The 13858-nt window shown below is 35.8% G+C and overlaps 1 protein-coding gene across 1 annotated transcript in view; it reads right to left on the reverse strand.

The window, feature by feature from the left end:
- The window catches only part of SYCP2 (synaptonemal complex protein 2), a 58571-nt gene that overhangs the window by 33384 nt on the left and 11329 nt on the right, over positions 1–13858 (reverse strand). The window contains exons 13-15 of the mRNA XM_070043632.1: positions 8812–8872; positions 1669–1817; positions 415–489 (exon numbers count right to left, since the gene is read on the reverse strand). Of these exons, the coding sequence (XP_069899733.1) occupies positions 415–489; positions 1669–1817; positions 8812–8872 (285 nt within the window). The remainder of the gene's footprint in view (positions 1–414; positions 490–1668; positions 1818–8811; positions 8873–13858) is intronic.

Raw genomic sequence — 13858 nt, forward strand, 5'->3', positions numbered from 1 at the left:
TTAAAACTGCAAACCATAGGAAGTTCTCAATCACTGGATGACTTCGTAAAGCGCTCATTCATCTCACACTCATAAAGGTCAATTCTTTTTGTCTTATATCTATGTACTGTTATAATTTTTAGTCCTTTTTCAAATGTTAATAGACATAATACAGGCTTTGGCATTAGTGGAAGAACATGTACTTCTGATTTTTATTTAAAGTTACCAAAACTGGTATTAATAACAATCTACCTTCTGTACTGAAATAAATGATTATTAATGTGTTTAAAAAGTATATACATCTTATTGGGGCATTATGTTGAGACAATTTATTTTTTAGATATTCACCCTCCAAGATGAACTTTATTACTGTGCTCTCATTATTTAGGGTTAAACTTAGCCCAGTGGTAAAAATCAAGTAAGTCAGACACATACCTGTGATCCACTTGCATCAAAAAGAATATGCACAGATGTTTTGGCAACGGAAATGCCTTGTTTTCTGGTAAATTCCTAAAGTAAAATTAATTCAAAGGGATGTCATTTTCTCCCAGTTCTTTCCATTTTAATACAATTATTTCCTATACCTGTTTCCTTCCAAAATTGCCAAATTATCTTAAATCATTATTATTTATACATATAAATACTCTTTTCAGAATAATTCAATGAGTCCCCACTAACCACGGTCTTAGCCTATTTTGGTAAGGGTTCCTCACAAGCATATTATCTGCTATTCTTCACCATAAATCTTTTGCACGCTATAGACTGAATGTTTCCCCCACAATTCGTATGTTGAAACGTAGTCCCCAAGGATGGTATTAGGAGTGGAGGCCTTTGGGGGTTGCTAAGGTCATGAGGGCAGAGCCCTTATGAATGGAATTAGTGCTCTTATAAAACAGACCCCAGAGAAATCCCTCACCCCTTCCACCATGTAAGGACACCGTGAAAAGATGGCCATCGATGAACCAGGAAACAGGCCCTCACCAGACACTGGGTCTGCTGGCGCCCTGATCTGACTCACAGCCTCCAGAACTATGAGAAAAAAATGTTTGTTGTTTAGGCCACCCAGTCTATGGTATTTTTGTTACAGTAGCCTGAATAAACTAAGACGTGGACCATCCAAGCTTGTCAACTGAACATCTCCATAAACATAACATGAATTGCCACCTTGATTCCCAGTTAAACAATATCCGACTCATATCGTCTTCCACAGTCCTGGAAAGCATCTTATCTAAATTTCATTCATTAACTTCAAAGGCCATTTCAAGGCCCACCTCCATAGCCTTTCCTTCAAATCTGACTCTTAATGGGTATTCTTTCTTCAACATCTATACTTCATTTTCTATATGCCACTTACTTCTTCTGAGGCACATTCTATAATTCTCATAATGTTTAATATCTTGAAAACAAGTCTTTGTCTCATTTCACTTTTTAAACACCTCGCAGAAATTCATTAAATGTTTTGAGTAGGTGCTGCTAATTCTGTCATCTGAGATTCTTTCTAATCGGTAACTGAAAGGGTATGGCTAACAATCTGATGGCCATTCCACAATACAAACTTAAAGGACTAAAAATCTACATGTTATTTTATAAAGAATTGTAGGGGAAAAAAATCAATGAAACTTAGTCCCAAGTAACTGAAAGTTTCCAGAATTATGAAAATAAATGTTTATTAAAAAGAGTTTAACTTACCCTATACTTATCTGCACCAAAAACTTTTTGTGTCACATTAGTGATTTCTAACGATGCATCAAAATACAAAAGCAATTCTTTCCCTTCTCTTTTACTAATTTTTACTTTATTTTTCAGAATTATAGTCAGTAGCTTCTTCGATTCTCTCACTGTACACAAATGAATCACACTGATTAGTTTACATTAATTCCTATGATACCACTCTACAGGTATACTATAAATAAGAAAAGCATGCAGCATACCAATTAAAATGAACTGAAATAAAATTAACTTTTAGGATTTAAAAGTATTTAAATTAATCAATTCTGGTACTAACTACTTACGTAAAGAAATCAACAATTCAGTTTATTTTTCAAAGTCTCAGTTTCCTGATCTATAAATTACAAGGTAATACAATAATTAATGAACTAAAGCCCTGAGTACATCCTGGACACTAACAGGTTCTTAATAAATATTCTTTGAACACATCTGAGAAAACTATTTTCTTAATTTAAAACAGGCAAAAAAGAAAATAACTTTAATTCCATAACTAACTATTCCTAGGCATAAGCATCTATTCAGACATTTCTATTAAATCCACAGTTACAAACGTGTTGACAATGAACGTCTGATAAAAGGATACAGTGCTAATCCTCAATGAATTCACCAATCCAGTGAAAAGAAAATACTGTCAAGCGCCAGTTTATATGAAGTATTCACCTCCCTTCCTCCAAAAAGTTACAGAAAATTACCTGGCACCCAATTAATGTGCCTGTATTATGGACCGAAGGCCACTATGGTCCTGTCCTACCTCTGGTGCTGCTCCTGTTGCTGACTGAGAAGTCTCCACACCTGCCCCCAGTGTTTGCTTTTGGGCAAGAGGAAAACATCCTGAGGGAGAAGGACCACACCAAGGATAAAACTTTGTGTCTGCATCAGGAAAAGCTCCGCTGGCCACTCCACGCTCTACCCTAAAGGACAAATGTCCCTATCGGCTCTAAAACTCTCTGATCCTTGTAAGGCTTGCCCAAGCAGAAAGTGTCTTATTTGCTTTTGCAGCTATATGGTCATGACACTTCCTCTGTGATGTCCTTTGATGGTACTAAGAAGTATTAGTTGCCTGAAGATAGTGGTAACGCAGTTTCTAATCCAAAATGCTGGCAGTGTTCTTTTTTTTTGAAAGAAAAAAAAGTCACAAGTCTCAACAGTAAAAGTTTTCAGGCCTTAGAGATGAAAGATCAGGTGACGTTGAAAATGATAATGTTTCAGATTGTGATGATGAAGATTAGAACACTTATAATCTTTATGAATATTTTTGTTTATTGTTATATCCCTCTGATACGCATTTGAATTTTTTTCTGCAGCTTGCTGTGAACTTAGAGTAAATGCAGTATTTGCTTCACTGCTTGCATGAACATGGTATTAGAATTACTTCCAATTTATTATTTTGCTGAATGCTTTGTACCTTTTTCTACAAAGCATTCTCCACATGTCATGACTATCTACATAAGAATTTGTTGATATTTGTTATATTTTATTGCTGACTTTGTTGAAATTTCTGATATTTGCTTTGACTGCCTAGACTATATCGTGGCTTGCTTTCTAGTTAGCAATATTACTGAAATACCAGAAAACTTCCTATTTTGTTGCTTCCTATAAAATCCAAGTATTTATAGATATCAACATATTTGGATCTTATAATGTTATCTAGATATTTCTGTAGGATTCCAGTATACCATTCTTAAATGAATAGTTTTCTCCTGCAAAGCCATTCAAAATAACACTTAATTGTCCATGGAGCCTTTATTTTATATACTCCTATAAACTGAACATAAAAGGGTCTAACCTCACCCTATTGTGCTGCGGCTTCCCCTTTCCTTCAGTCTGCAACTGTAGATGCTCTTTTTCACTAGAACTACTGCTTGATCTCCAGAGTCCACACTTTTTTTTAACTTCCATTGAGTGCCAGTCATATAAAAAATTCAGATCTTGCCTGCTCCACATAGGTAGACCACATCACCACTTTATTACAAAGGATATTAAAAGATACCAATGAACAGCCAGATGAAGAGAGATAGTGCGAGGTCTGGAAAAGTCCTGAGCACAGAAGACACTATCCCTGTGGAGTCTGGGGTGTGCCACCAAGGGTCAGTATAAGGACTGAAGTGTGTATACTGATATTGATAATGAAAGAGTGAATTATTATCTTGACATCTGAAATTTCAGTGGAAATTTTGGTGGAGTGGGATGTAAAACAGAAAGTAGAAAAGAACAGAAATGAAGAGCAAGAAAGGGAAAGATTTAGCAAAAACTATTCTCTCAAAATTGGCTATGAATGGAAAAAGAATGAGATAGAGGAAGACATAGGATCCAAGTAGACTTTTTTAAGATGCAGTGACAAATGTACCATAAAAATGTATGATGTTAAAACTAAAGGAGAGGACATTATGTTAAGTGAAATAAGCCAGTCACAAAAAGACATATGCTGCATGATTCCACTTAAAATAGTCAATTTCATAGAAACAAAAAGTAGAATGGTGGTTACCAGGGGCTGGGTGGAGGGGGAAAAGGGGAACTGTTCAATGAGTATAGAGTTTCAATTTCTCAAGAGGACGAAAGTTCTGAAGATCTGTTTCACAATAATGTGAATGTACTTAACACTACTGGACTATATACACTAAAAAATGGTTAAGATGGTAAATTTTATGTTATGTGATTTTTACCACAATAAAAAAAATAAGAGAAACCACGTGAGGGTGTATATGGAAACTTTCTACACTACTCTGGCAAGTTTTCTGTAATCTAAAACTATTCTAAAATTTAAAATTTATCTTTAAAAAAGACCCAAATGAAGGGCTTCTCTGGTGGCACAGTGGTTGGGAATCTGCCTGCCAATGCAGGGGACATGGGTTCGAGCCCTGGTCTGGGAATAAAAGTTATAAACTATTGATACATGAAGTAAGTTGGATGAATTTCCCACATGCCGTGGAGCAACTAAGCCCATGAGCCACAACTACTGAGCCTGCGCGTCTGGAGACTGTTCTCTGCAACAGGAGAGGCCGTGACAGTGAGAGGCCCGCGCACCACGATGAAGAGCGGCCCCCGCTTGCCACAACTGGAGAAAGCCCTCGCACAGAAACAAAGACCCAACACTGCCAAAAATAAATAAATAAATAAAGACCCAAATCAAACTTCCCAAGATGAAAAATATAATGCCTGATAAACATTACAAAGGATAGAACAGAAGCAGGTTACACACTGCAGAAGAAAATATTAACTAGCAACAAAACAAAGCAATATAAAACTACCGAAGTGAAAAAAGAGAGTGGAAATAAAAGCCTGGAGTTTGGGTGGAGAACCCAGAGAATCAGTGAGCTATGGAAGAACTTCATATAGCTTAGTATATATGTAATCAGAGTCTCCAGAGAGGAGAAAAAAGGAGCAGAAAAAAATATTTGAAGAACAATGGATAAAACCTTTAGAAGCAAGGAAGCTCAATGAACCTCAAGAATGAACAATATGAAGAAAATTACACTAAAGCATTATAATCAAATGTTTAAAACTACTAATGAAGAGAAAATCTTAAAATCAGCCAGGGGAAAAAAGACTAAACAAAAAGGAGCAAACATGAGAGTGACAGACTTCTCATCAGAAACAATGCAAGCCAAGAGAGAGTAGAGTAACCTCTTTCAAGTACACTGAAAGAAGACAACAGGCAATCTAGAATTCTATATGTATCAAAAATACTTTGCAAAATAAAAACAAAATAAAGACTTTCTGACATAAAAAAGTTGAAAGAGCTCATCACCAGCATATTTGCAGGACAAGAAATATTAGAGAAGTCACCTAGGCAGAAGGAAAATAATACCAGATGGAAATCTGGGTCTATACAAATGAAAGCTGAACACTGGAAATTGTAAATAGGTGGGTAAATACAAAATACTTTTTAATCCACTTTTTACATCTCGTTAAAAACTAATTGGCTGCATAAAGAAAAATATCATTACACATAATATGAGGTCTTTGACACATTCAGAAGCAAAAAATTTTTACCATTATTGGCAGCAATGGCACAAAGGCCAGGAAAGCAAAAATGGAACTTTACTACTACAAGGTTCTTATACTATTCATAAAAGGGTATAATATTACTTGAACATACACACTATTAAGTTAAATATGTATAAAATAAACCGTAAATCAGCCACTAAAAAGGTGGATATAAAGCCAACAAAAGAAATACAATTAAACCACTGAAAATGAATTAACACCAAAGAAGAAAAAAAGAAAAGAAACATGGCAGATGGGATGGCACGTAGAAAAAACAAAAGCTAGATGATGAATTTAAAGCAAATCAATAGTCACATTAAAAACCACAAAAGGCAGAGACTGTCAAATTACACTGACAGTCTCTGATATGATGCCCAGTATCAGTATATGATGCCTATAAGAAACCCACTTTAAATACACAGACAGAAAGGACTTAAAAATAAAGAAAAGCTATGCCATGCTATAATTAACCAACAGAAACTTGGAGAGAGTATACTAATATTATATAAAGTAGACTGCAGAGCAAAGAATATTACCACAGGAAAAAGAGTCATTTCATAATGATAAATTTATGAAGAAAAGATAATACCACTAAATGTTTATAAAACTAATAACAGAAATTCAAAATATCTGAAGCAAAAAAATAACAGAACTGAATAAAAAAACCCCACAGCTCTAGTGGTGACTTCAATACCCCTCCCTCAATAAGTGATAGAACAGGAGGCAGACAATGAGGAAGGATATATGACAACACTATCAACCCAACCCTCCACCCAACAACAGCAGAATACACATTCCTTCAAGCGCACTCACACCATTCACCAAGACAGACCATATTCTGGGTCATAAAATAAGTGTCAATATACTGAAAAGGATTCTCAAAGATCATACAAAGTATACCCTCTCATAACAATGAAATTAAATTAGAAATCAGTAGCAGGAAAATATCCCTGAAATCTCAAGTATATAGAAACTAAATAAAAAACTTTTAAATAAACCTATGGCTCAAGGAAGAAACCAAAAGAGAAATTTAAAAAGAATAAATTAATGAGAATGGAAACACAGCACATGGCAATTTGTAGGATGATGCTAAGGAAGTACTTAGGGGAAGAATTTAAAGCACTAAATGGCTATATTAGAAGAGAAAAAATGGTCTCAGGTCAATGACTTCAGCTTCACCCTGAGACGCTAGAAACAGGAAAGCAAATTACAACTAGAGTAATCAGAAGAAAAGAACAGCTATAAGAGCACAGATCAATTAAATTAAAAATCAAAACACAAAAATGAGAAAAATCGATGAAACTAAAGGCTGGCTCTTAGAGAATATCAATAAAATTGATATAACTCTCATCAGACTGATTAGGAAAAAAAGATACAACTTAGCAGTATCAGCAGCAACAGGGGGACCATCACTACAGAATCTACAGACAGTAAAAAGATAAAATGGGACCATTATAAACCACTTTATGCCAATAAATTTGACAACATGATTACTTGAAAGACACAAATTACCAAAGTTTACTCAAGGAAAAAAAAAGATAACCTGAAAAACCCTTTATCTATTAAATTAATTGAATTTGTAGTTAAGAGCCTTCAGCAAAGCAAAGTAAAAGTGCAAGCCCAGATTGCTTCACTGGTAAATACTACCAAGTACTTAAAGAAGAAACAATACCAATTCTACACACACTCTTAGAGAAAATGGAAGATTATAGAATACTTGCCAATTCAGCCTATGAAGCTAACAACGCCCTGATTCTGAAACTTAAAAAAAACAAAACAAAACAAAAAAACCAGACATTACAGGCAAAGAAAACTACAGACCTTCTAGAACATGAAATACCAAATTCCTAACTAAATTTTGCAAATCAATTCCAATAATATATAAAAGAATAATACGTCACAATGAAGTGTAACTATTGTTACAATGTTATTTCTCCAGATATCAAACTACAATCCCAGTTGTAATTCTAGCAGGCTTTTTGTAGCAATTGATAAGCCAATTTTAAAATTTACATGGAAATTCAAAAGTCTAGAATTTCCAAAACAGTCTTGAAAAAAAAAAAACCCACAGTGTTAGAAGACTTACACTATCTCACTTTAAGACTCACTATAAATCTACAGTAATTAAAACAATGTGGTACTGGCATAGGGAACAGATCAATGGAATGGACTACAGCATCAAGACCTGCACTTCTACCTGTCATTTGATTTTCAACAAGGGAACCAATGAAGTCCAGTGGGGAAAGGAAAACCTTTTCATCAAATAGTCCTGAAATAACTGTATACCCATATGAAAAAATGAACCTAACTCCTATATTACACCATAATCAAATATTAATTTGAGATGGATCATAGTCCTCAACATAAAAGCTAAAAACCATAAAGTTTTTACAGAAAAACAGGAGAACGTCTTTGGTACTTGGTAGTAGGCAAAATTTCTTAGGTCACACAAAGCAATAACCATGAAAAAAAAGAAAACTGATCATATGGACTTCAAATTTAAAAACTTCTGCTCATTAAAGACACCAATGAGAAAATGAATAAGCAAGATACAGATAGGGAGAAAATACTCACAGAACATATATTTGTCGAAGGATTTGTATCCAGGATACATAAGAACTCAAAAACTTAATAATAAAAAAGACAGTCCAGTAAAAAAAAAAAAAGACAAAATATTTAAACAGATACTTCACGAAGAAGATATATGAGTAGCCATTAAGCACATGAAAAAGTGCTCAACATCACTGGTTATTAGGAAAACGCATATAAAAGCTATCATGAGATACCACTACATGCCCACTGAGGTAACTAAAATACGTCTTGATATCTGAATTTGGAGTGGTGCCAGTCTGCCAAGGTATATGATTTTTGTCCAGCATGTATTGACAAGAAAGTGACTGACCATGGGTTTTAGGCTAGATAGAGAAGGAAATAAATATAAGATACTGGAGGAATTGTGGGGGCAGGGAATTTGATGATATTGAACTATCAAATTTATGAATGTGAACATATGGAAATGTTGATCTGCTTTCATCAGTTCATTGTGTTTTTCCATAGAGTGTGCAACTTCTACTCAAGCAGAATCAAGAAGAGAGTTATCAAAAACAAGTTTAATACCTTCAATGCTGTATATTTGTACTTCTTCCTCAGGCACAGTGACTGCTTCCCACTGATGATTCTTAAATTTAAAAACAGGTTTTGATCATAAATAATAATTTATTCTTGCTTTAAAGCTCCTTTAAACACCATTTTAAGTTATACAAACAATAAAGGTTATTACTATTTTCTTTTACTAAGTATCACTAAGTAACTGGTTGATATAACACATTTCTTGCTCCATCAATTTACTAGATAATATATTATACTTGCCGCATTTAATCTATTCGTTCATTCTTAAAAGTAAATGACAGTATTGACTACTTTTATGGTTTCCTATTCTTAACCAAAAGCAAAGAATGACTAGCCATTCATATTTATTAGAGTATACACTTTTAAAAATATTACCAAATCCTGTCATTTCTTCCTTTGAAATGTTGTGTGATCATATTCATCCCCCAATTCTCACTCATTAATTGACTGTCCTTAGATTCAAACACTGAATGCATGAGAATAATAACCTAAAATGTGTTCCCCTTCCAAGTATTTTCATTGAAAATTTGTATAAGTGAATAAAATAATATGAATTCACACAAAAAAGTCATGGTAAAAATTAGAACCATTCCTAAAAGATGGGATCCTAAAACCTTCAGTAATCTTATGATGAAAATAGATCCAATTCTTTTGCTATTTAAGGACCACTCATTGTATAGAAATTCTGCCAAATCCTCAATCTCTTCACTAACTCCCTCCCTTATTTGCCTTAATTGGAACCAGTCTATACTCTTGAGGGCACCACTACTATTATAATTACAGCCTTCTCCAGTTAAGGTGCTAATTCTCCCAGACCTCAAAACCTCAGGGTCGGCAGGAAAGGGCTGGTCTCCTCTCTCCCCAACACTTTGAGCAGCTTCACATTTCTCTGTGTGTAAAAGCCTTGCTCCTTTGTGGCACATGCCAGCTGGCACACATACCCATCGGTTATCATCTACTAACTTTAAAGTGACTCTTCCTCATACATGGAGGCACCTGGTTCAAAGCTTTCCTTTTGAAAAAATGTCTACATTATAAAAATTTTCAAACAGATTATAAAAAATAGAAATCACAGTATAATGAATCCAAAATATGCCCATACCCAGCTTCAACAGTTACTGATATATTATGCCCACTTGTTTCATCTTTACCCCCTACTTTCCCTCTACTACACTCTCCTCCTCTTGACCTCAGTTTTTTATTTAATCTCTCTGTCACCCCAGCCATCAATTTTAAAACTCTTATCATTAAAGTACCTAACAAAAACCCCTCTCTGGAATCCACATCTCACTTTAGCTTCTACTGTTCTCTTTCCCTTGTCTTTACTTCCTCTACAAATATTTCAACTTTCCAGGAATGCTTAAATCCTCATCACTTAAGTGAAATTGCTCTTTCATGGATCGCCAGTTTTTATTTATTTAACGTGTTTTGACAGTGTTCATCATTTCCGCTCATAAAACACCCTTCCTTTGTCTTCTATAACATGATACCCTTTTAATTTGTTCTTTTTTGGCTGATTCGTCAAGTATCCTTCAGGCTAGAGTCTCTTCTACCTATCCTGTATAAATTTGTGTTTTTCACAGTTCTGTCATGTAGACACTCATTAAATCCCATGGTTTTATTTATCATCTATATACAGAGAGCTTCTAAATCTCCATTTACAGCTCAGTTCTCTCACCTCAACTTCAGACCAATATATCCAACTGCCTACAAGATATCTTCAGCTGAACACCCCACACACACCTCCAAATCAAAACATCCAAAGTTGAGCTCATCATCTTACCCTACAAAACTGATCCTCCTGTGACAGCATCTTCATCCATCCAGTTACCCAAGTTTTATCAACCTCCTCTTTTTACTACAAACTACCAAGTCTGCTCAATTCTACCTCCTCAAGTTTTTCTGGAATCCATCCATTTCCATCCATCCCCACTGTCACTTTCCAAAACTGTGCCACCATGATTTCTCTCACCCGGATTACTGCAAGTCTCCTAACTGCCTCTGGTCTTGTCCCTTTTTAATCTGTTCTCCTTGAGGCAGGAGATAGGTGGGCCCCAAGCTAGACATTTACAACTGGCCTCCTGTTCCAACTTCCTGGGGTGAGAAGAAGATGGGCTCCAGGCTGGACATTCATTACCACCCCCAACCCCCATGTTTACATTTCCTGAGGCAAGAGACAAACCGGCTCTGGACTACATATTTATGACTGGACTCCAGTCTATATTTCGAGATCTGCACTTCAATATAAGAAACAACAACAGGAATAGGGTAGATAACTGGACATTGGACACTTTTATGGCAGGGACAGAGAGGGGCTGAACCCTGTTAAAAGATCAAGACATCATGCATTTCCCATCCTTGGTGCAAGGGAAACATTGCACACGCACAGAAAGGCTCCTTGGGGTTCAAAAAGGAGGGGGCACCACCCCATAATATGTGATGCTAAGGCCATCCCCTAGGCCTCTGGGCTGAAATCCATCTTGGAAAAAAGTTGCGCATGCACCTCGGGGAGGGTCCTAGGGCAGGTCAGGTGTTGAGAAACCAGATAATTGGCCAAAGGTAAACAAAGACCCGGAAGAACTGCCCTATATAAATGACTTAACCACCTCTTTACTGCGCTCCTCCTCATTAGGGAGGAGGTCCACACCCTTGCTCTCCGGGTGTGCATCTCTGCCTTGTTTCCATCTTAACTAAACAAAGTGTTTCTCTGTGTGCTCTCCCACTAGTTGTTGTGCAATGTCTCTAAATAATAAACTTTGTACCTGTTTTTTTTACAGTTTTTGCCTCCGTAAGAAATGCATTTTTCACTGGGGGCAAGAGCCAGGGGGTCTGGTGGCTAGGATTCCTGGTTTTCATCCAGGCTACCCAGGTTCAATTCCTAGGCAGGGAATTAAGATCTCGCTTCACGCCACCACTCACTGCTGCCTCTCCGAGATCATCCCCACCAGGAGAATCTTTTACATGAATGTGATGCTCAGTGTCTAGCATATATCTGGCACACAGTAAGTTCTTATTAAATATTCACTGAACTGATGTTGCCTCCTACTTACAATCCTTCTTTGGCTCTATACTGCCTGCCTTATTTCTTTCCAATACCCTTTGAACTCTATGCACTAACCATACTATGTATCTTTTAGTTGAATATTCTATATATTCATTCTTAAAATAAATACGAGCCCTTGAATAGCCATAAATGAGAAAAGACATGTCCCTGGTTTAATAAATTTTATGTTCTACGAGGGGGAAAACAGAAAAAACAACAGATAAACAAAAGGATTTTAAGTAGCAATAACTACTATAAAAGAAAAAAAGAGGCCAGTGTTATATAATGTGGCTGGGTGGCTACTTCAGACTGAGTTACCAGAGAATACCTCTAGGAGATGACATTTGTGCTGAAATCTAACTGGGAAGGAACTAAGACGCAAAGATCTGGAAGTTCCTAAGCAGAAGAACCAGCAAGTAAAAAGACTTGAAAAGAGCGTGATCTAGAGGAAAAGAAAAAAAAAAATTAATGTGGCTAGAACACAGTAAGCACAGAGAACAGTCTGATTATCAGAAAAATAGTCAGGGGCGAGGTCATAAAGGCCCTCAAACACCATGTTAAAGAGACAAAGGGAGGGTTTTAAGCAGCCACAATATGGAAGAATGGCTTTGAGGAGAGTAAGCCTGAAGACAGGGAGAAATGCACTACTGCTATAGAAATCCAGAGGGGAGAGGAGTCTAAATATCTCTGTGGGAAGAACTCTCTCCCAGCATCTCTAGATCAGTGACAGGAACATAGGAGGCATTTAATACTTATAAATGCATTTTATACTATCCCTATCAAGTATAATACTAAAATTACTTATTTTCTTGTCTGAATCATCCATTAGACCAAGTGAGTGAAGTCAGGAACCACATCAGTCCTATTCTACCCTCTTTTCCCAAAATGAAAGTCCACTTCCTGAAGAAAATCCAGTTAAAAATACACCTAAAAACGCTGCAAGAATAAATACACTAATGAAAACCATCAGTACCCCTGAGAAGTAGTGCTAGTTTTTGGAACTCAATTTTAATTAAGCATTCTAAAAAGGTACTCTAAAAAGAAATAAAGGTACGTGGAAATCCTAAGAGGCATTTGGTTAATGTTCGTCTAAAAAGAATTTACCTGGAACAAAAGGCAGGATTTTACAAGAGAGAGACTAAAAAGACTAAAGCCTCTTTGTATTATCAGCAGCCGCAATCAGATTAGTAAATGCAAATCAACTCTTACTCAGATCCTGGCCATACAGTTTGAGCTAGAAGTATGCAAATGTAGCAAATATTAAGTGGTGGCTATTTGGAAACAAGGCCTGAAGAATTTTCCTCAGGTTAAAGAGGTCAGTAGAAAACATACCTGCCTGGTTGCAAAGTTTAAACATAGTTACAATATAGCACAGAAAGAAAAGAACTAAAATTCACTTCTAAGTACCACCGTAAGAATCAATCCCTCACAACCAAATGTAAAATAGCTAGCTAGCTGGAAGCAGCTGCAAAGCACAGGGAGATCAGCTCCATGCTTTGTGTCCAACTAGAGGGGTGGGAGACGCAAGAGAGAGAGGATATGGGGTTATATGTATACTGATTCACTTTGTTATACAGCAGAAACTAACACACCGTTGTAAAGCAATTATACTCCAATAAAGATGTAAACAAACAAAAAAAAGAATTAATCCCTCACTATTTTCAAACAGAAGATTCTATGAAAGAATAAGGTAAGGCCATTTGTCATCATCTGTTAATGTTATTTTTAACTGAATGCTTCTGTACTGGAGTAACTGCTGTCTTTTCTAGATTCAATTCACTTTGTTCATGTGAATGTTAAATTTTAATCGTTAACATGTAATTAATTTCTGAAAAGCTCATATTTAAACACTAGTATTAAATTTTAGCATTTTTCTCTTGCAATAAGACATCAGAAATAATTTTCAATTCTAATTAACTTGATAGGTTACCATGCTCATCAAAACTACTAGAGCTAACATTGAAATCTATTAAAATAGCGAGAAAATAAATA

This window comes from Globicephala melas, chromosome 15 (genome assembly GCF_963455315.2).
Source record: "Globicephala melas chromosome 15, mGloMel1.2, whole genome shotgun sequence".
NCBI lineage: Eukaryota > Metazoa > Chordata > Mammalia > Artiodactyla > Delphinidae > Globicephala > Globicephala melas.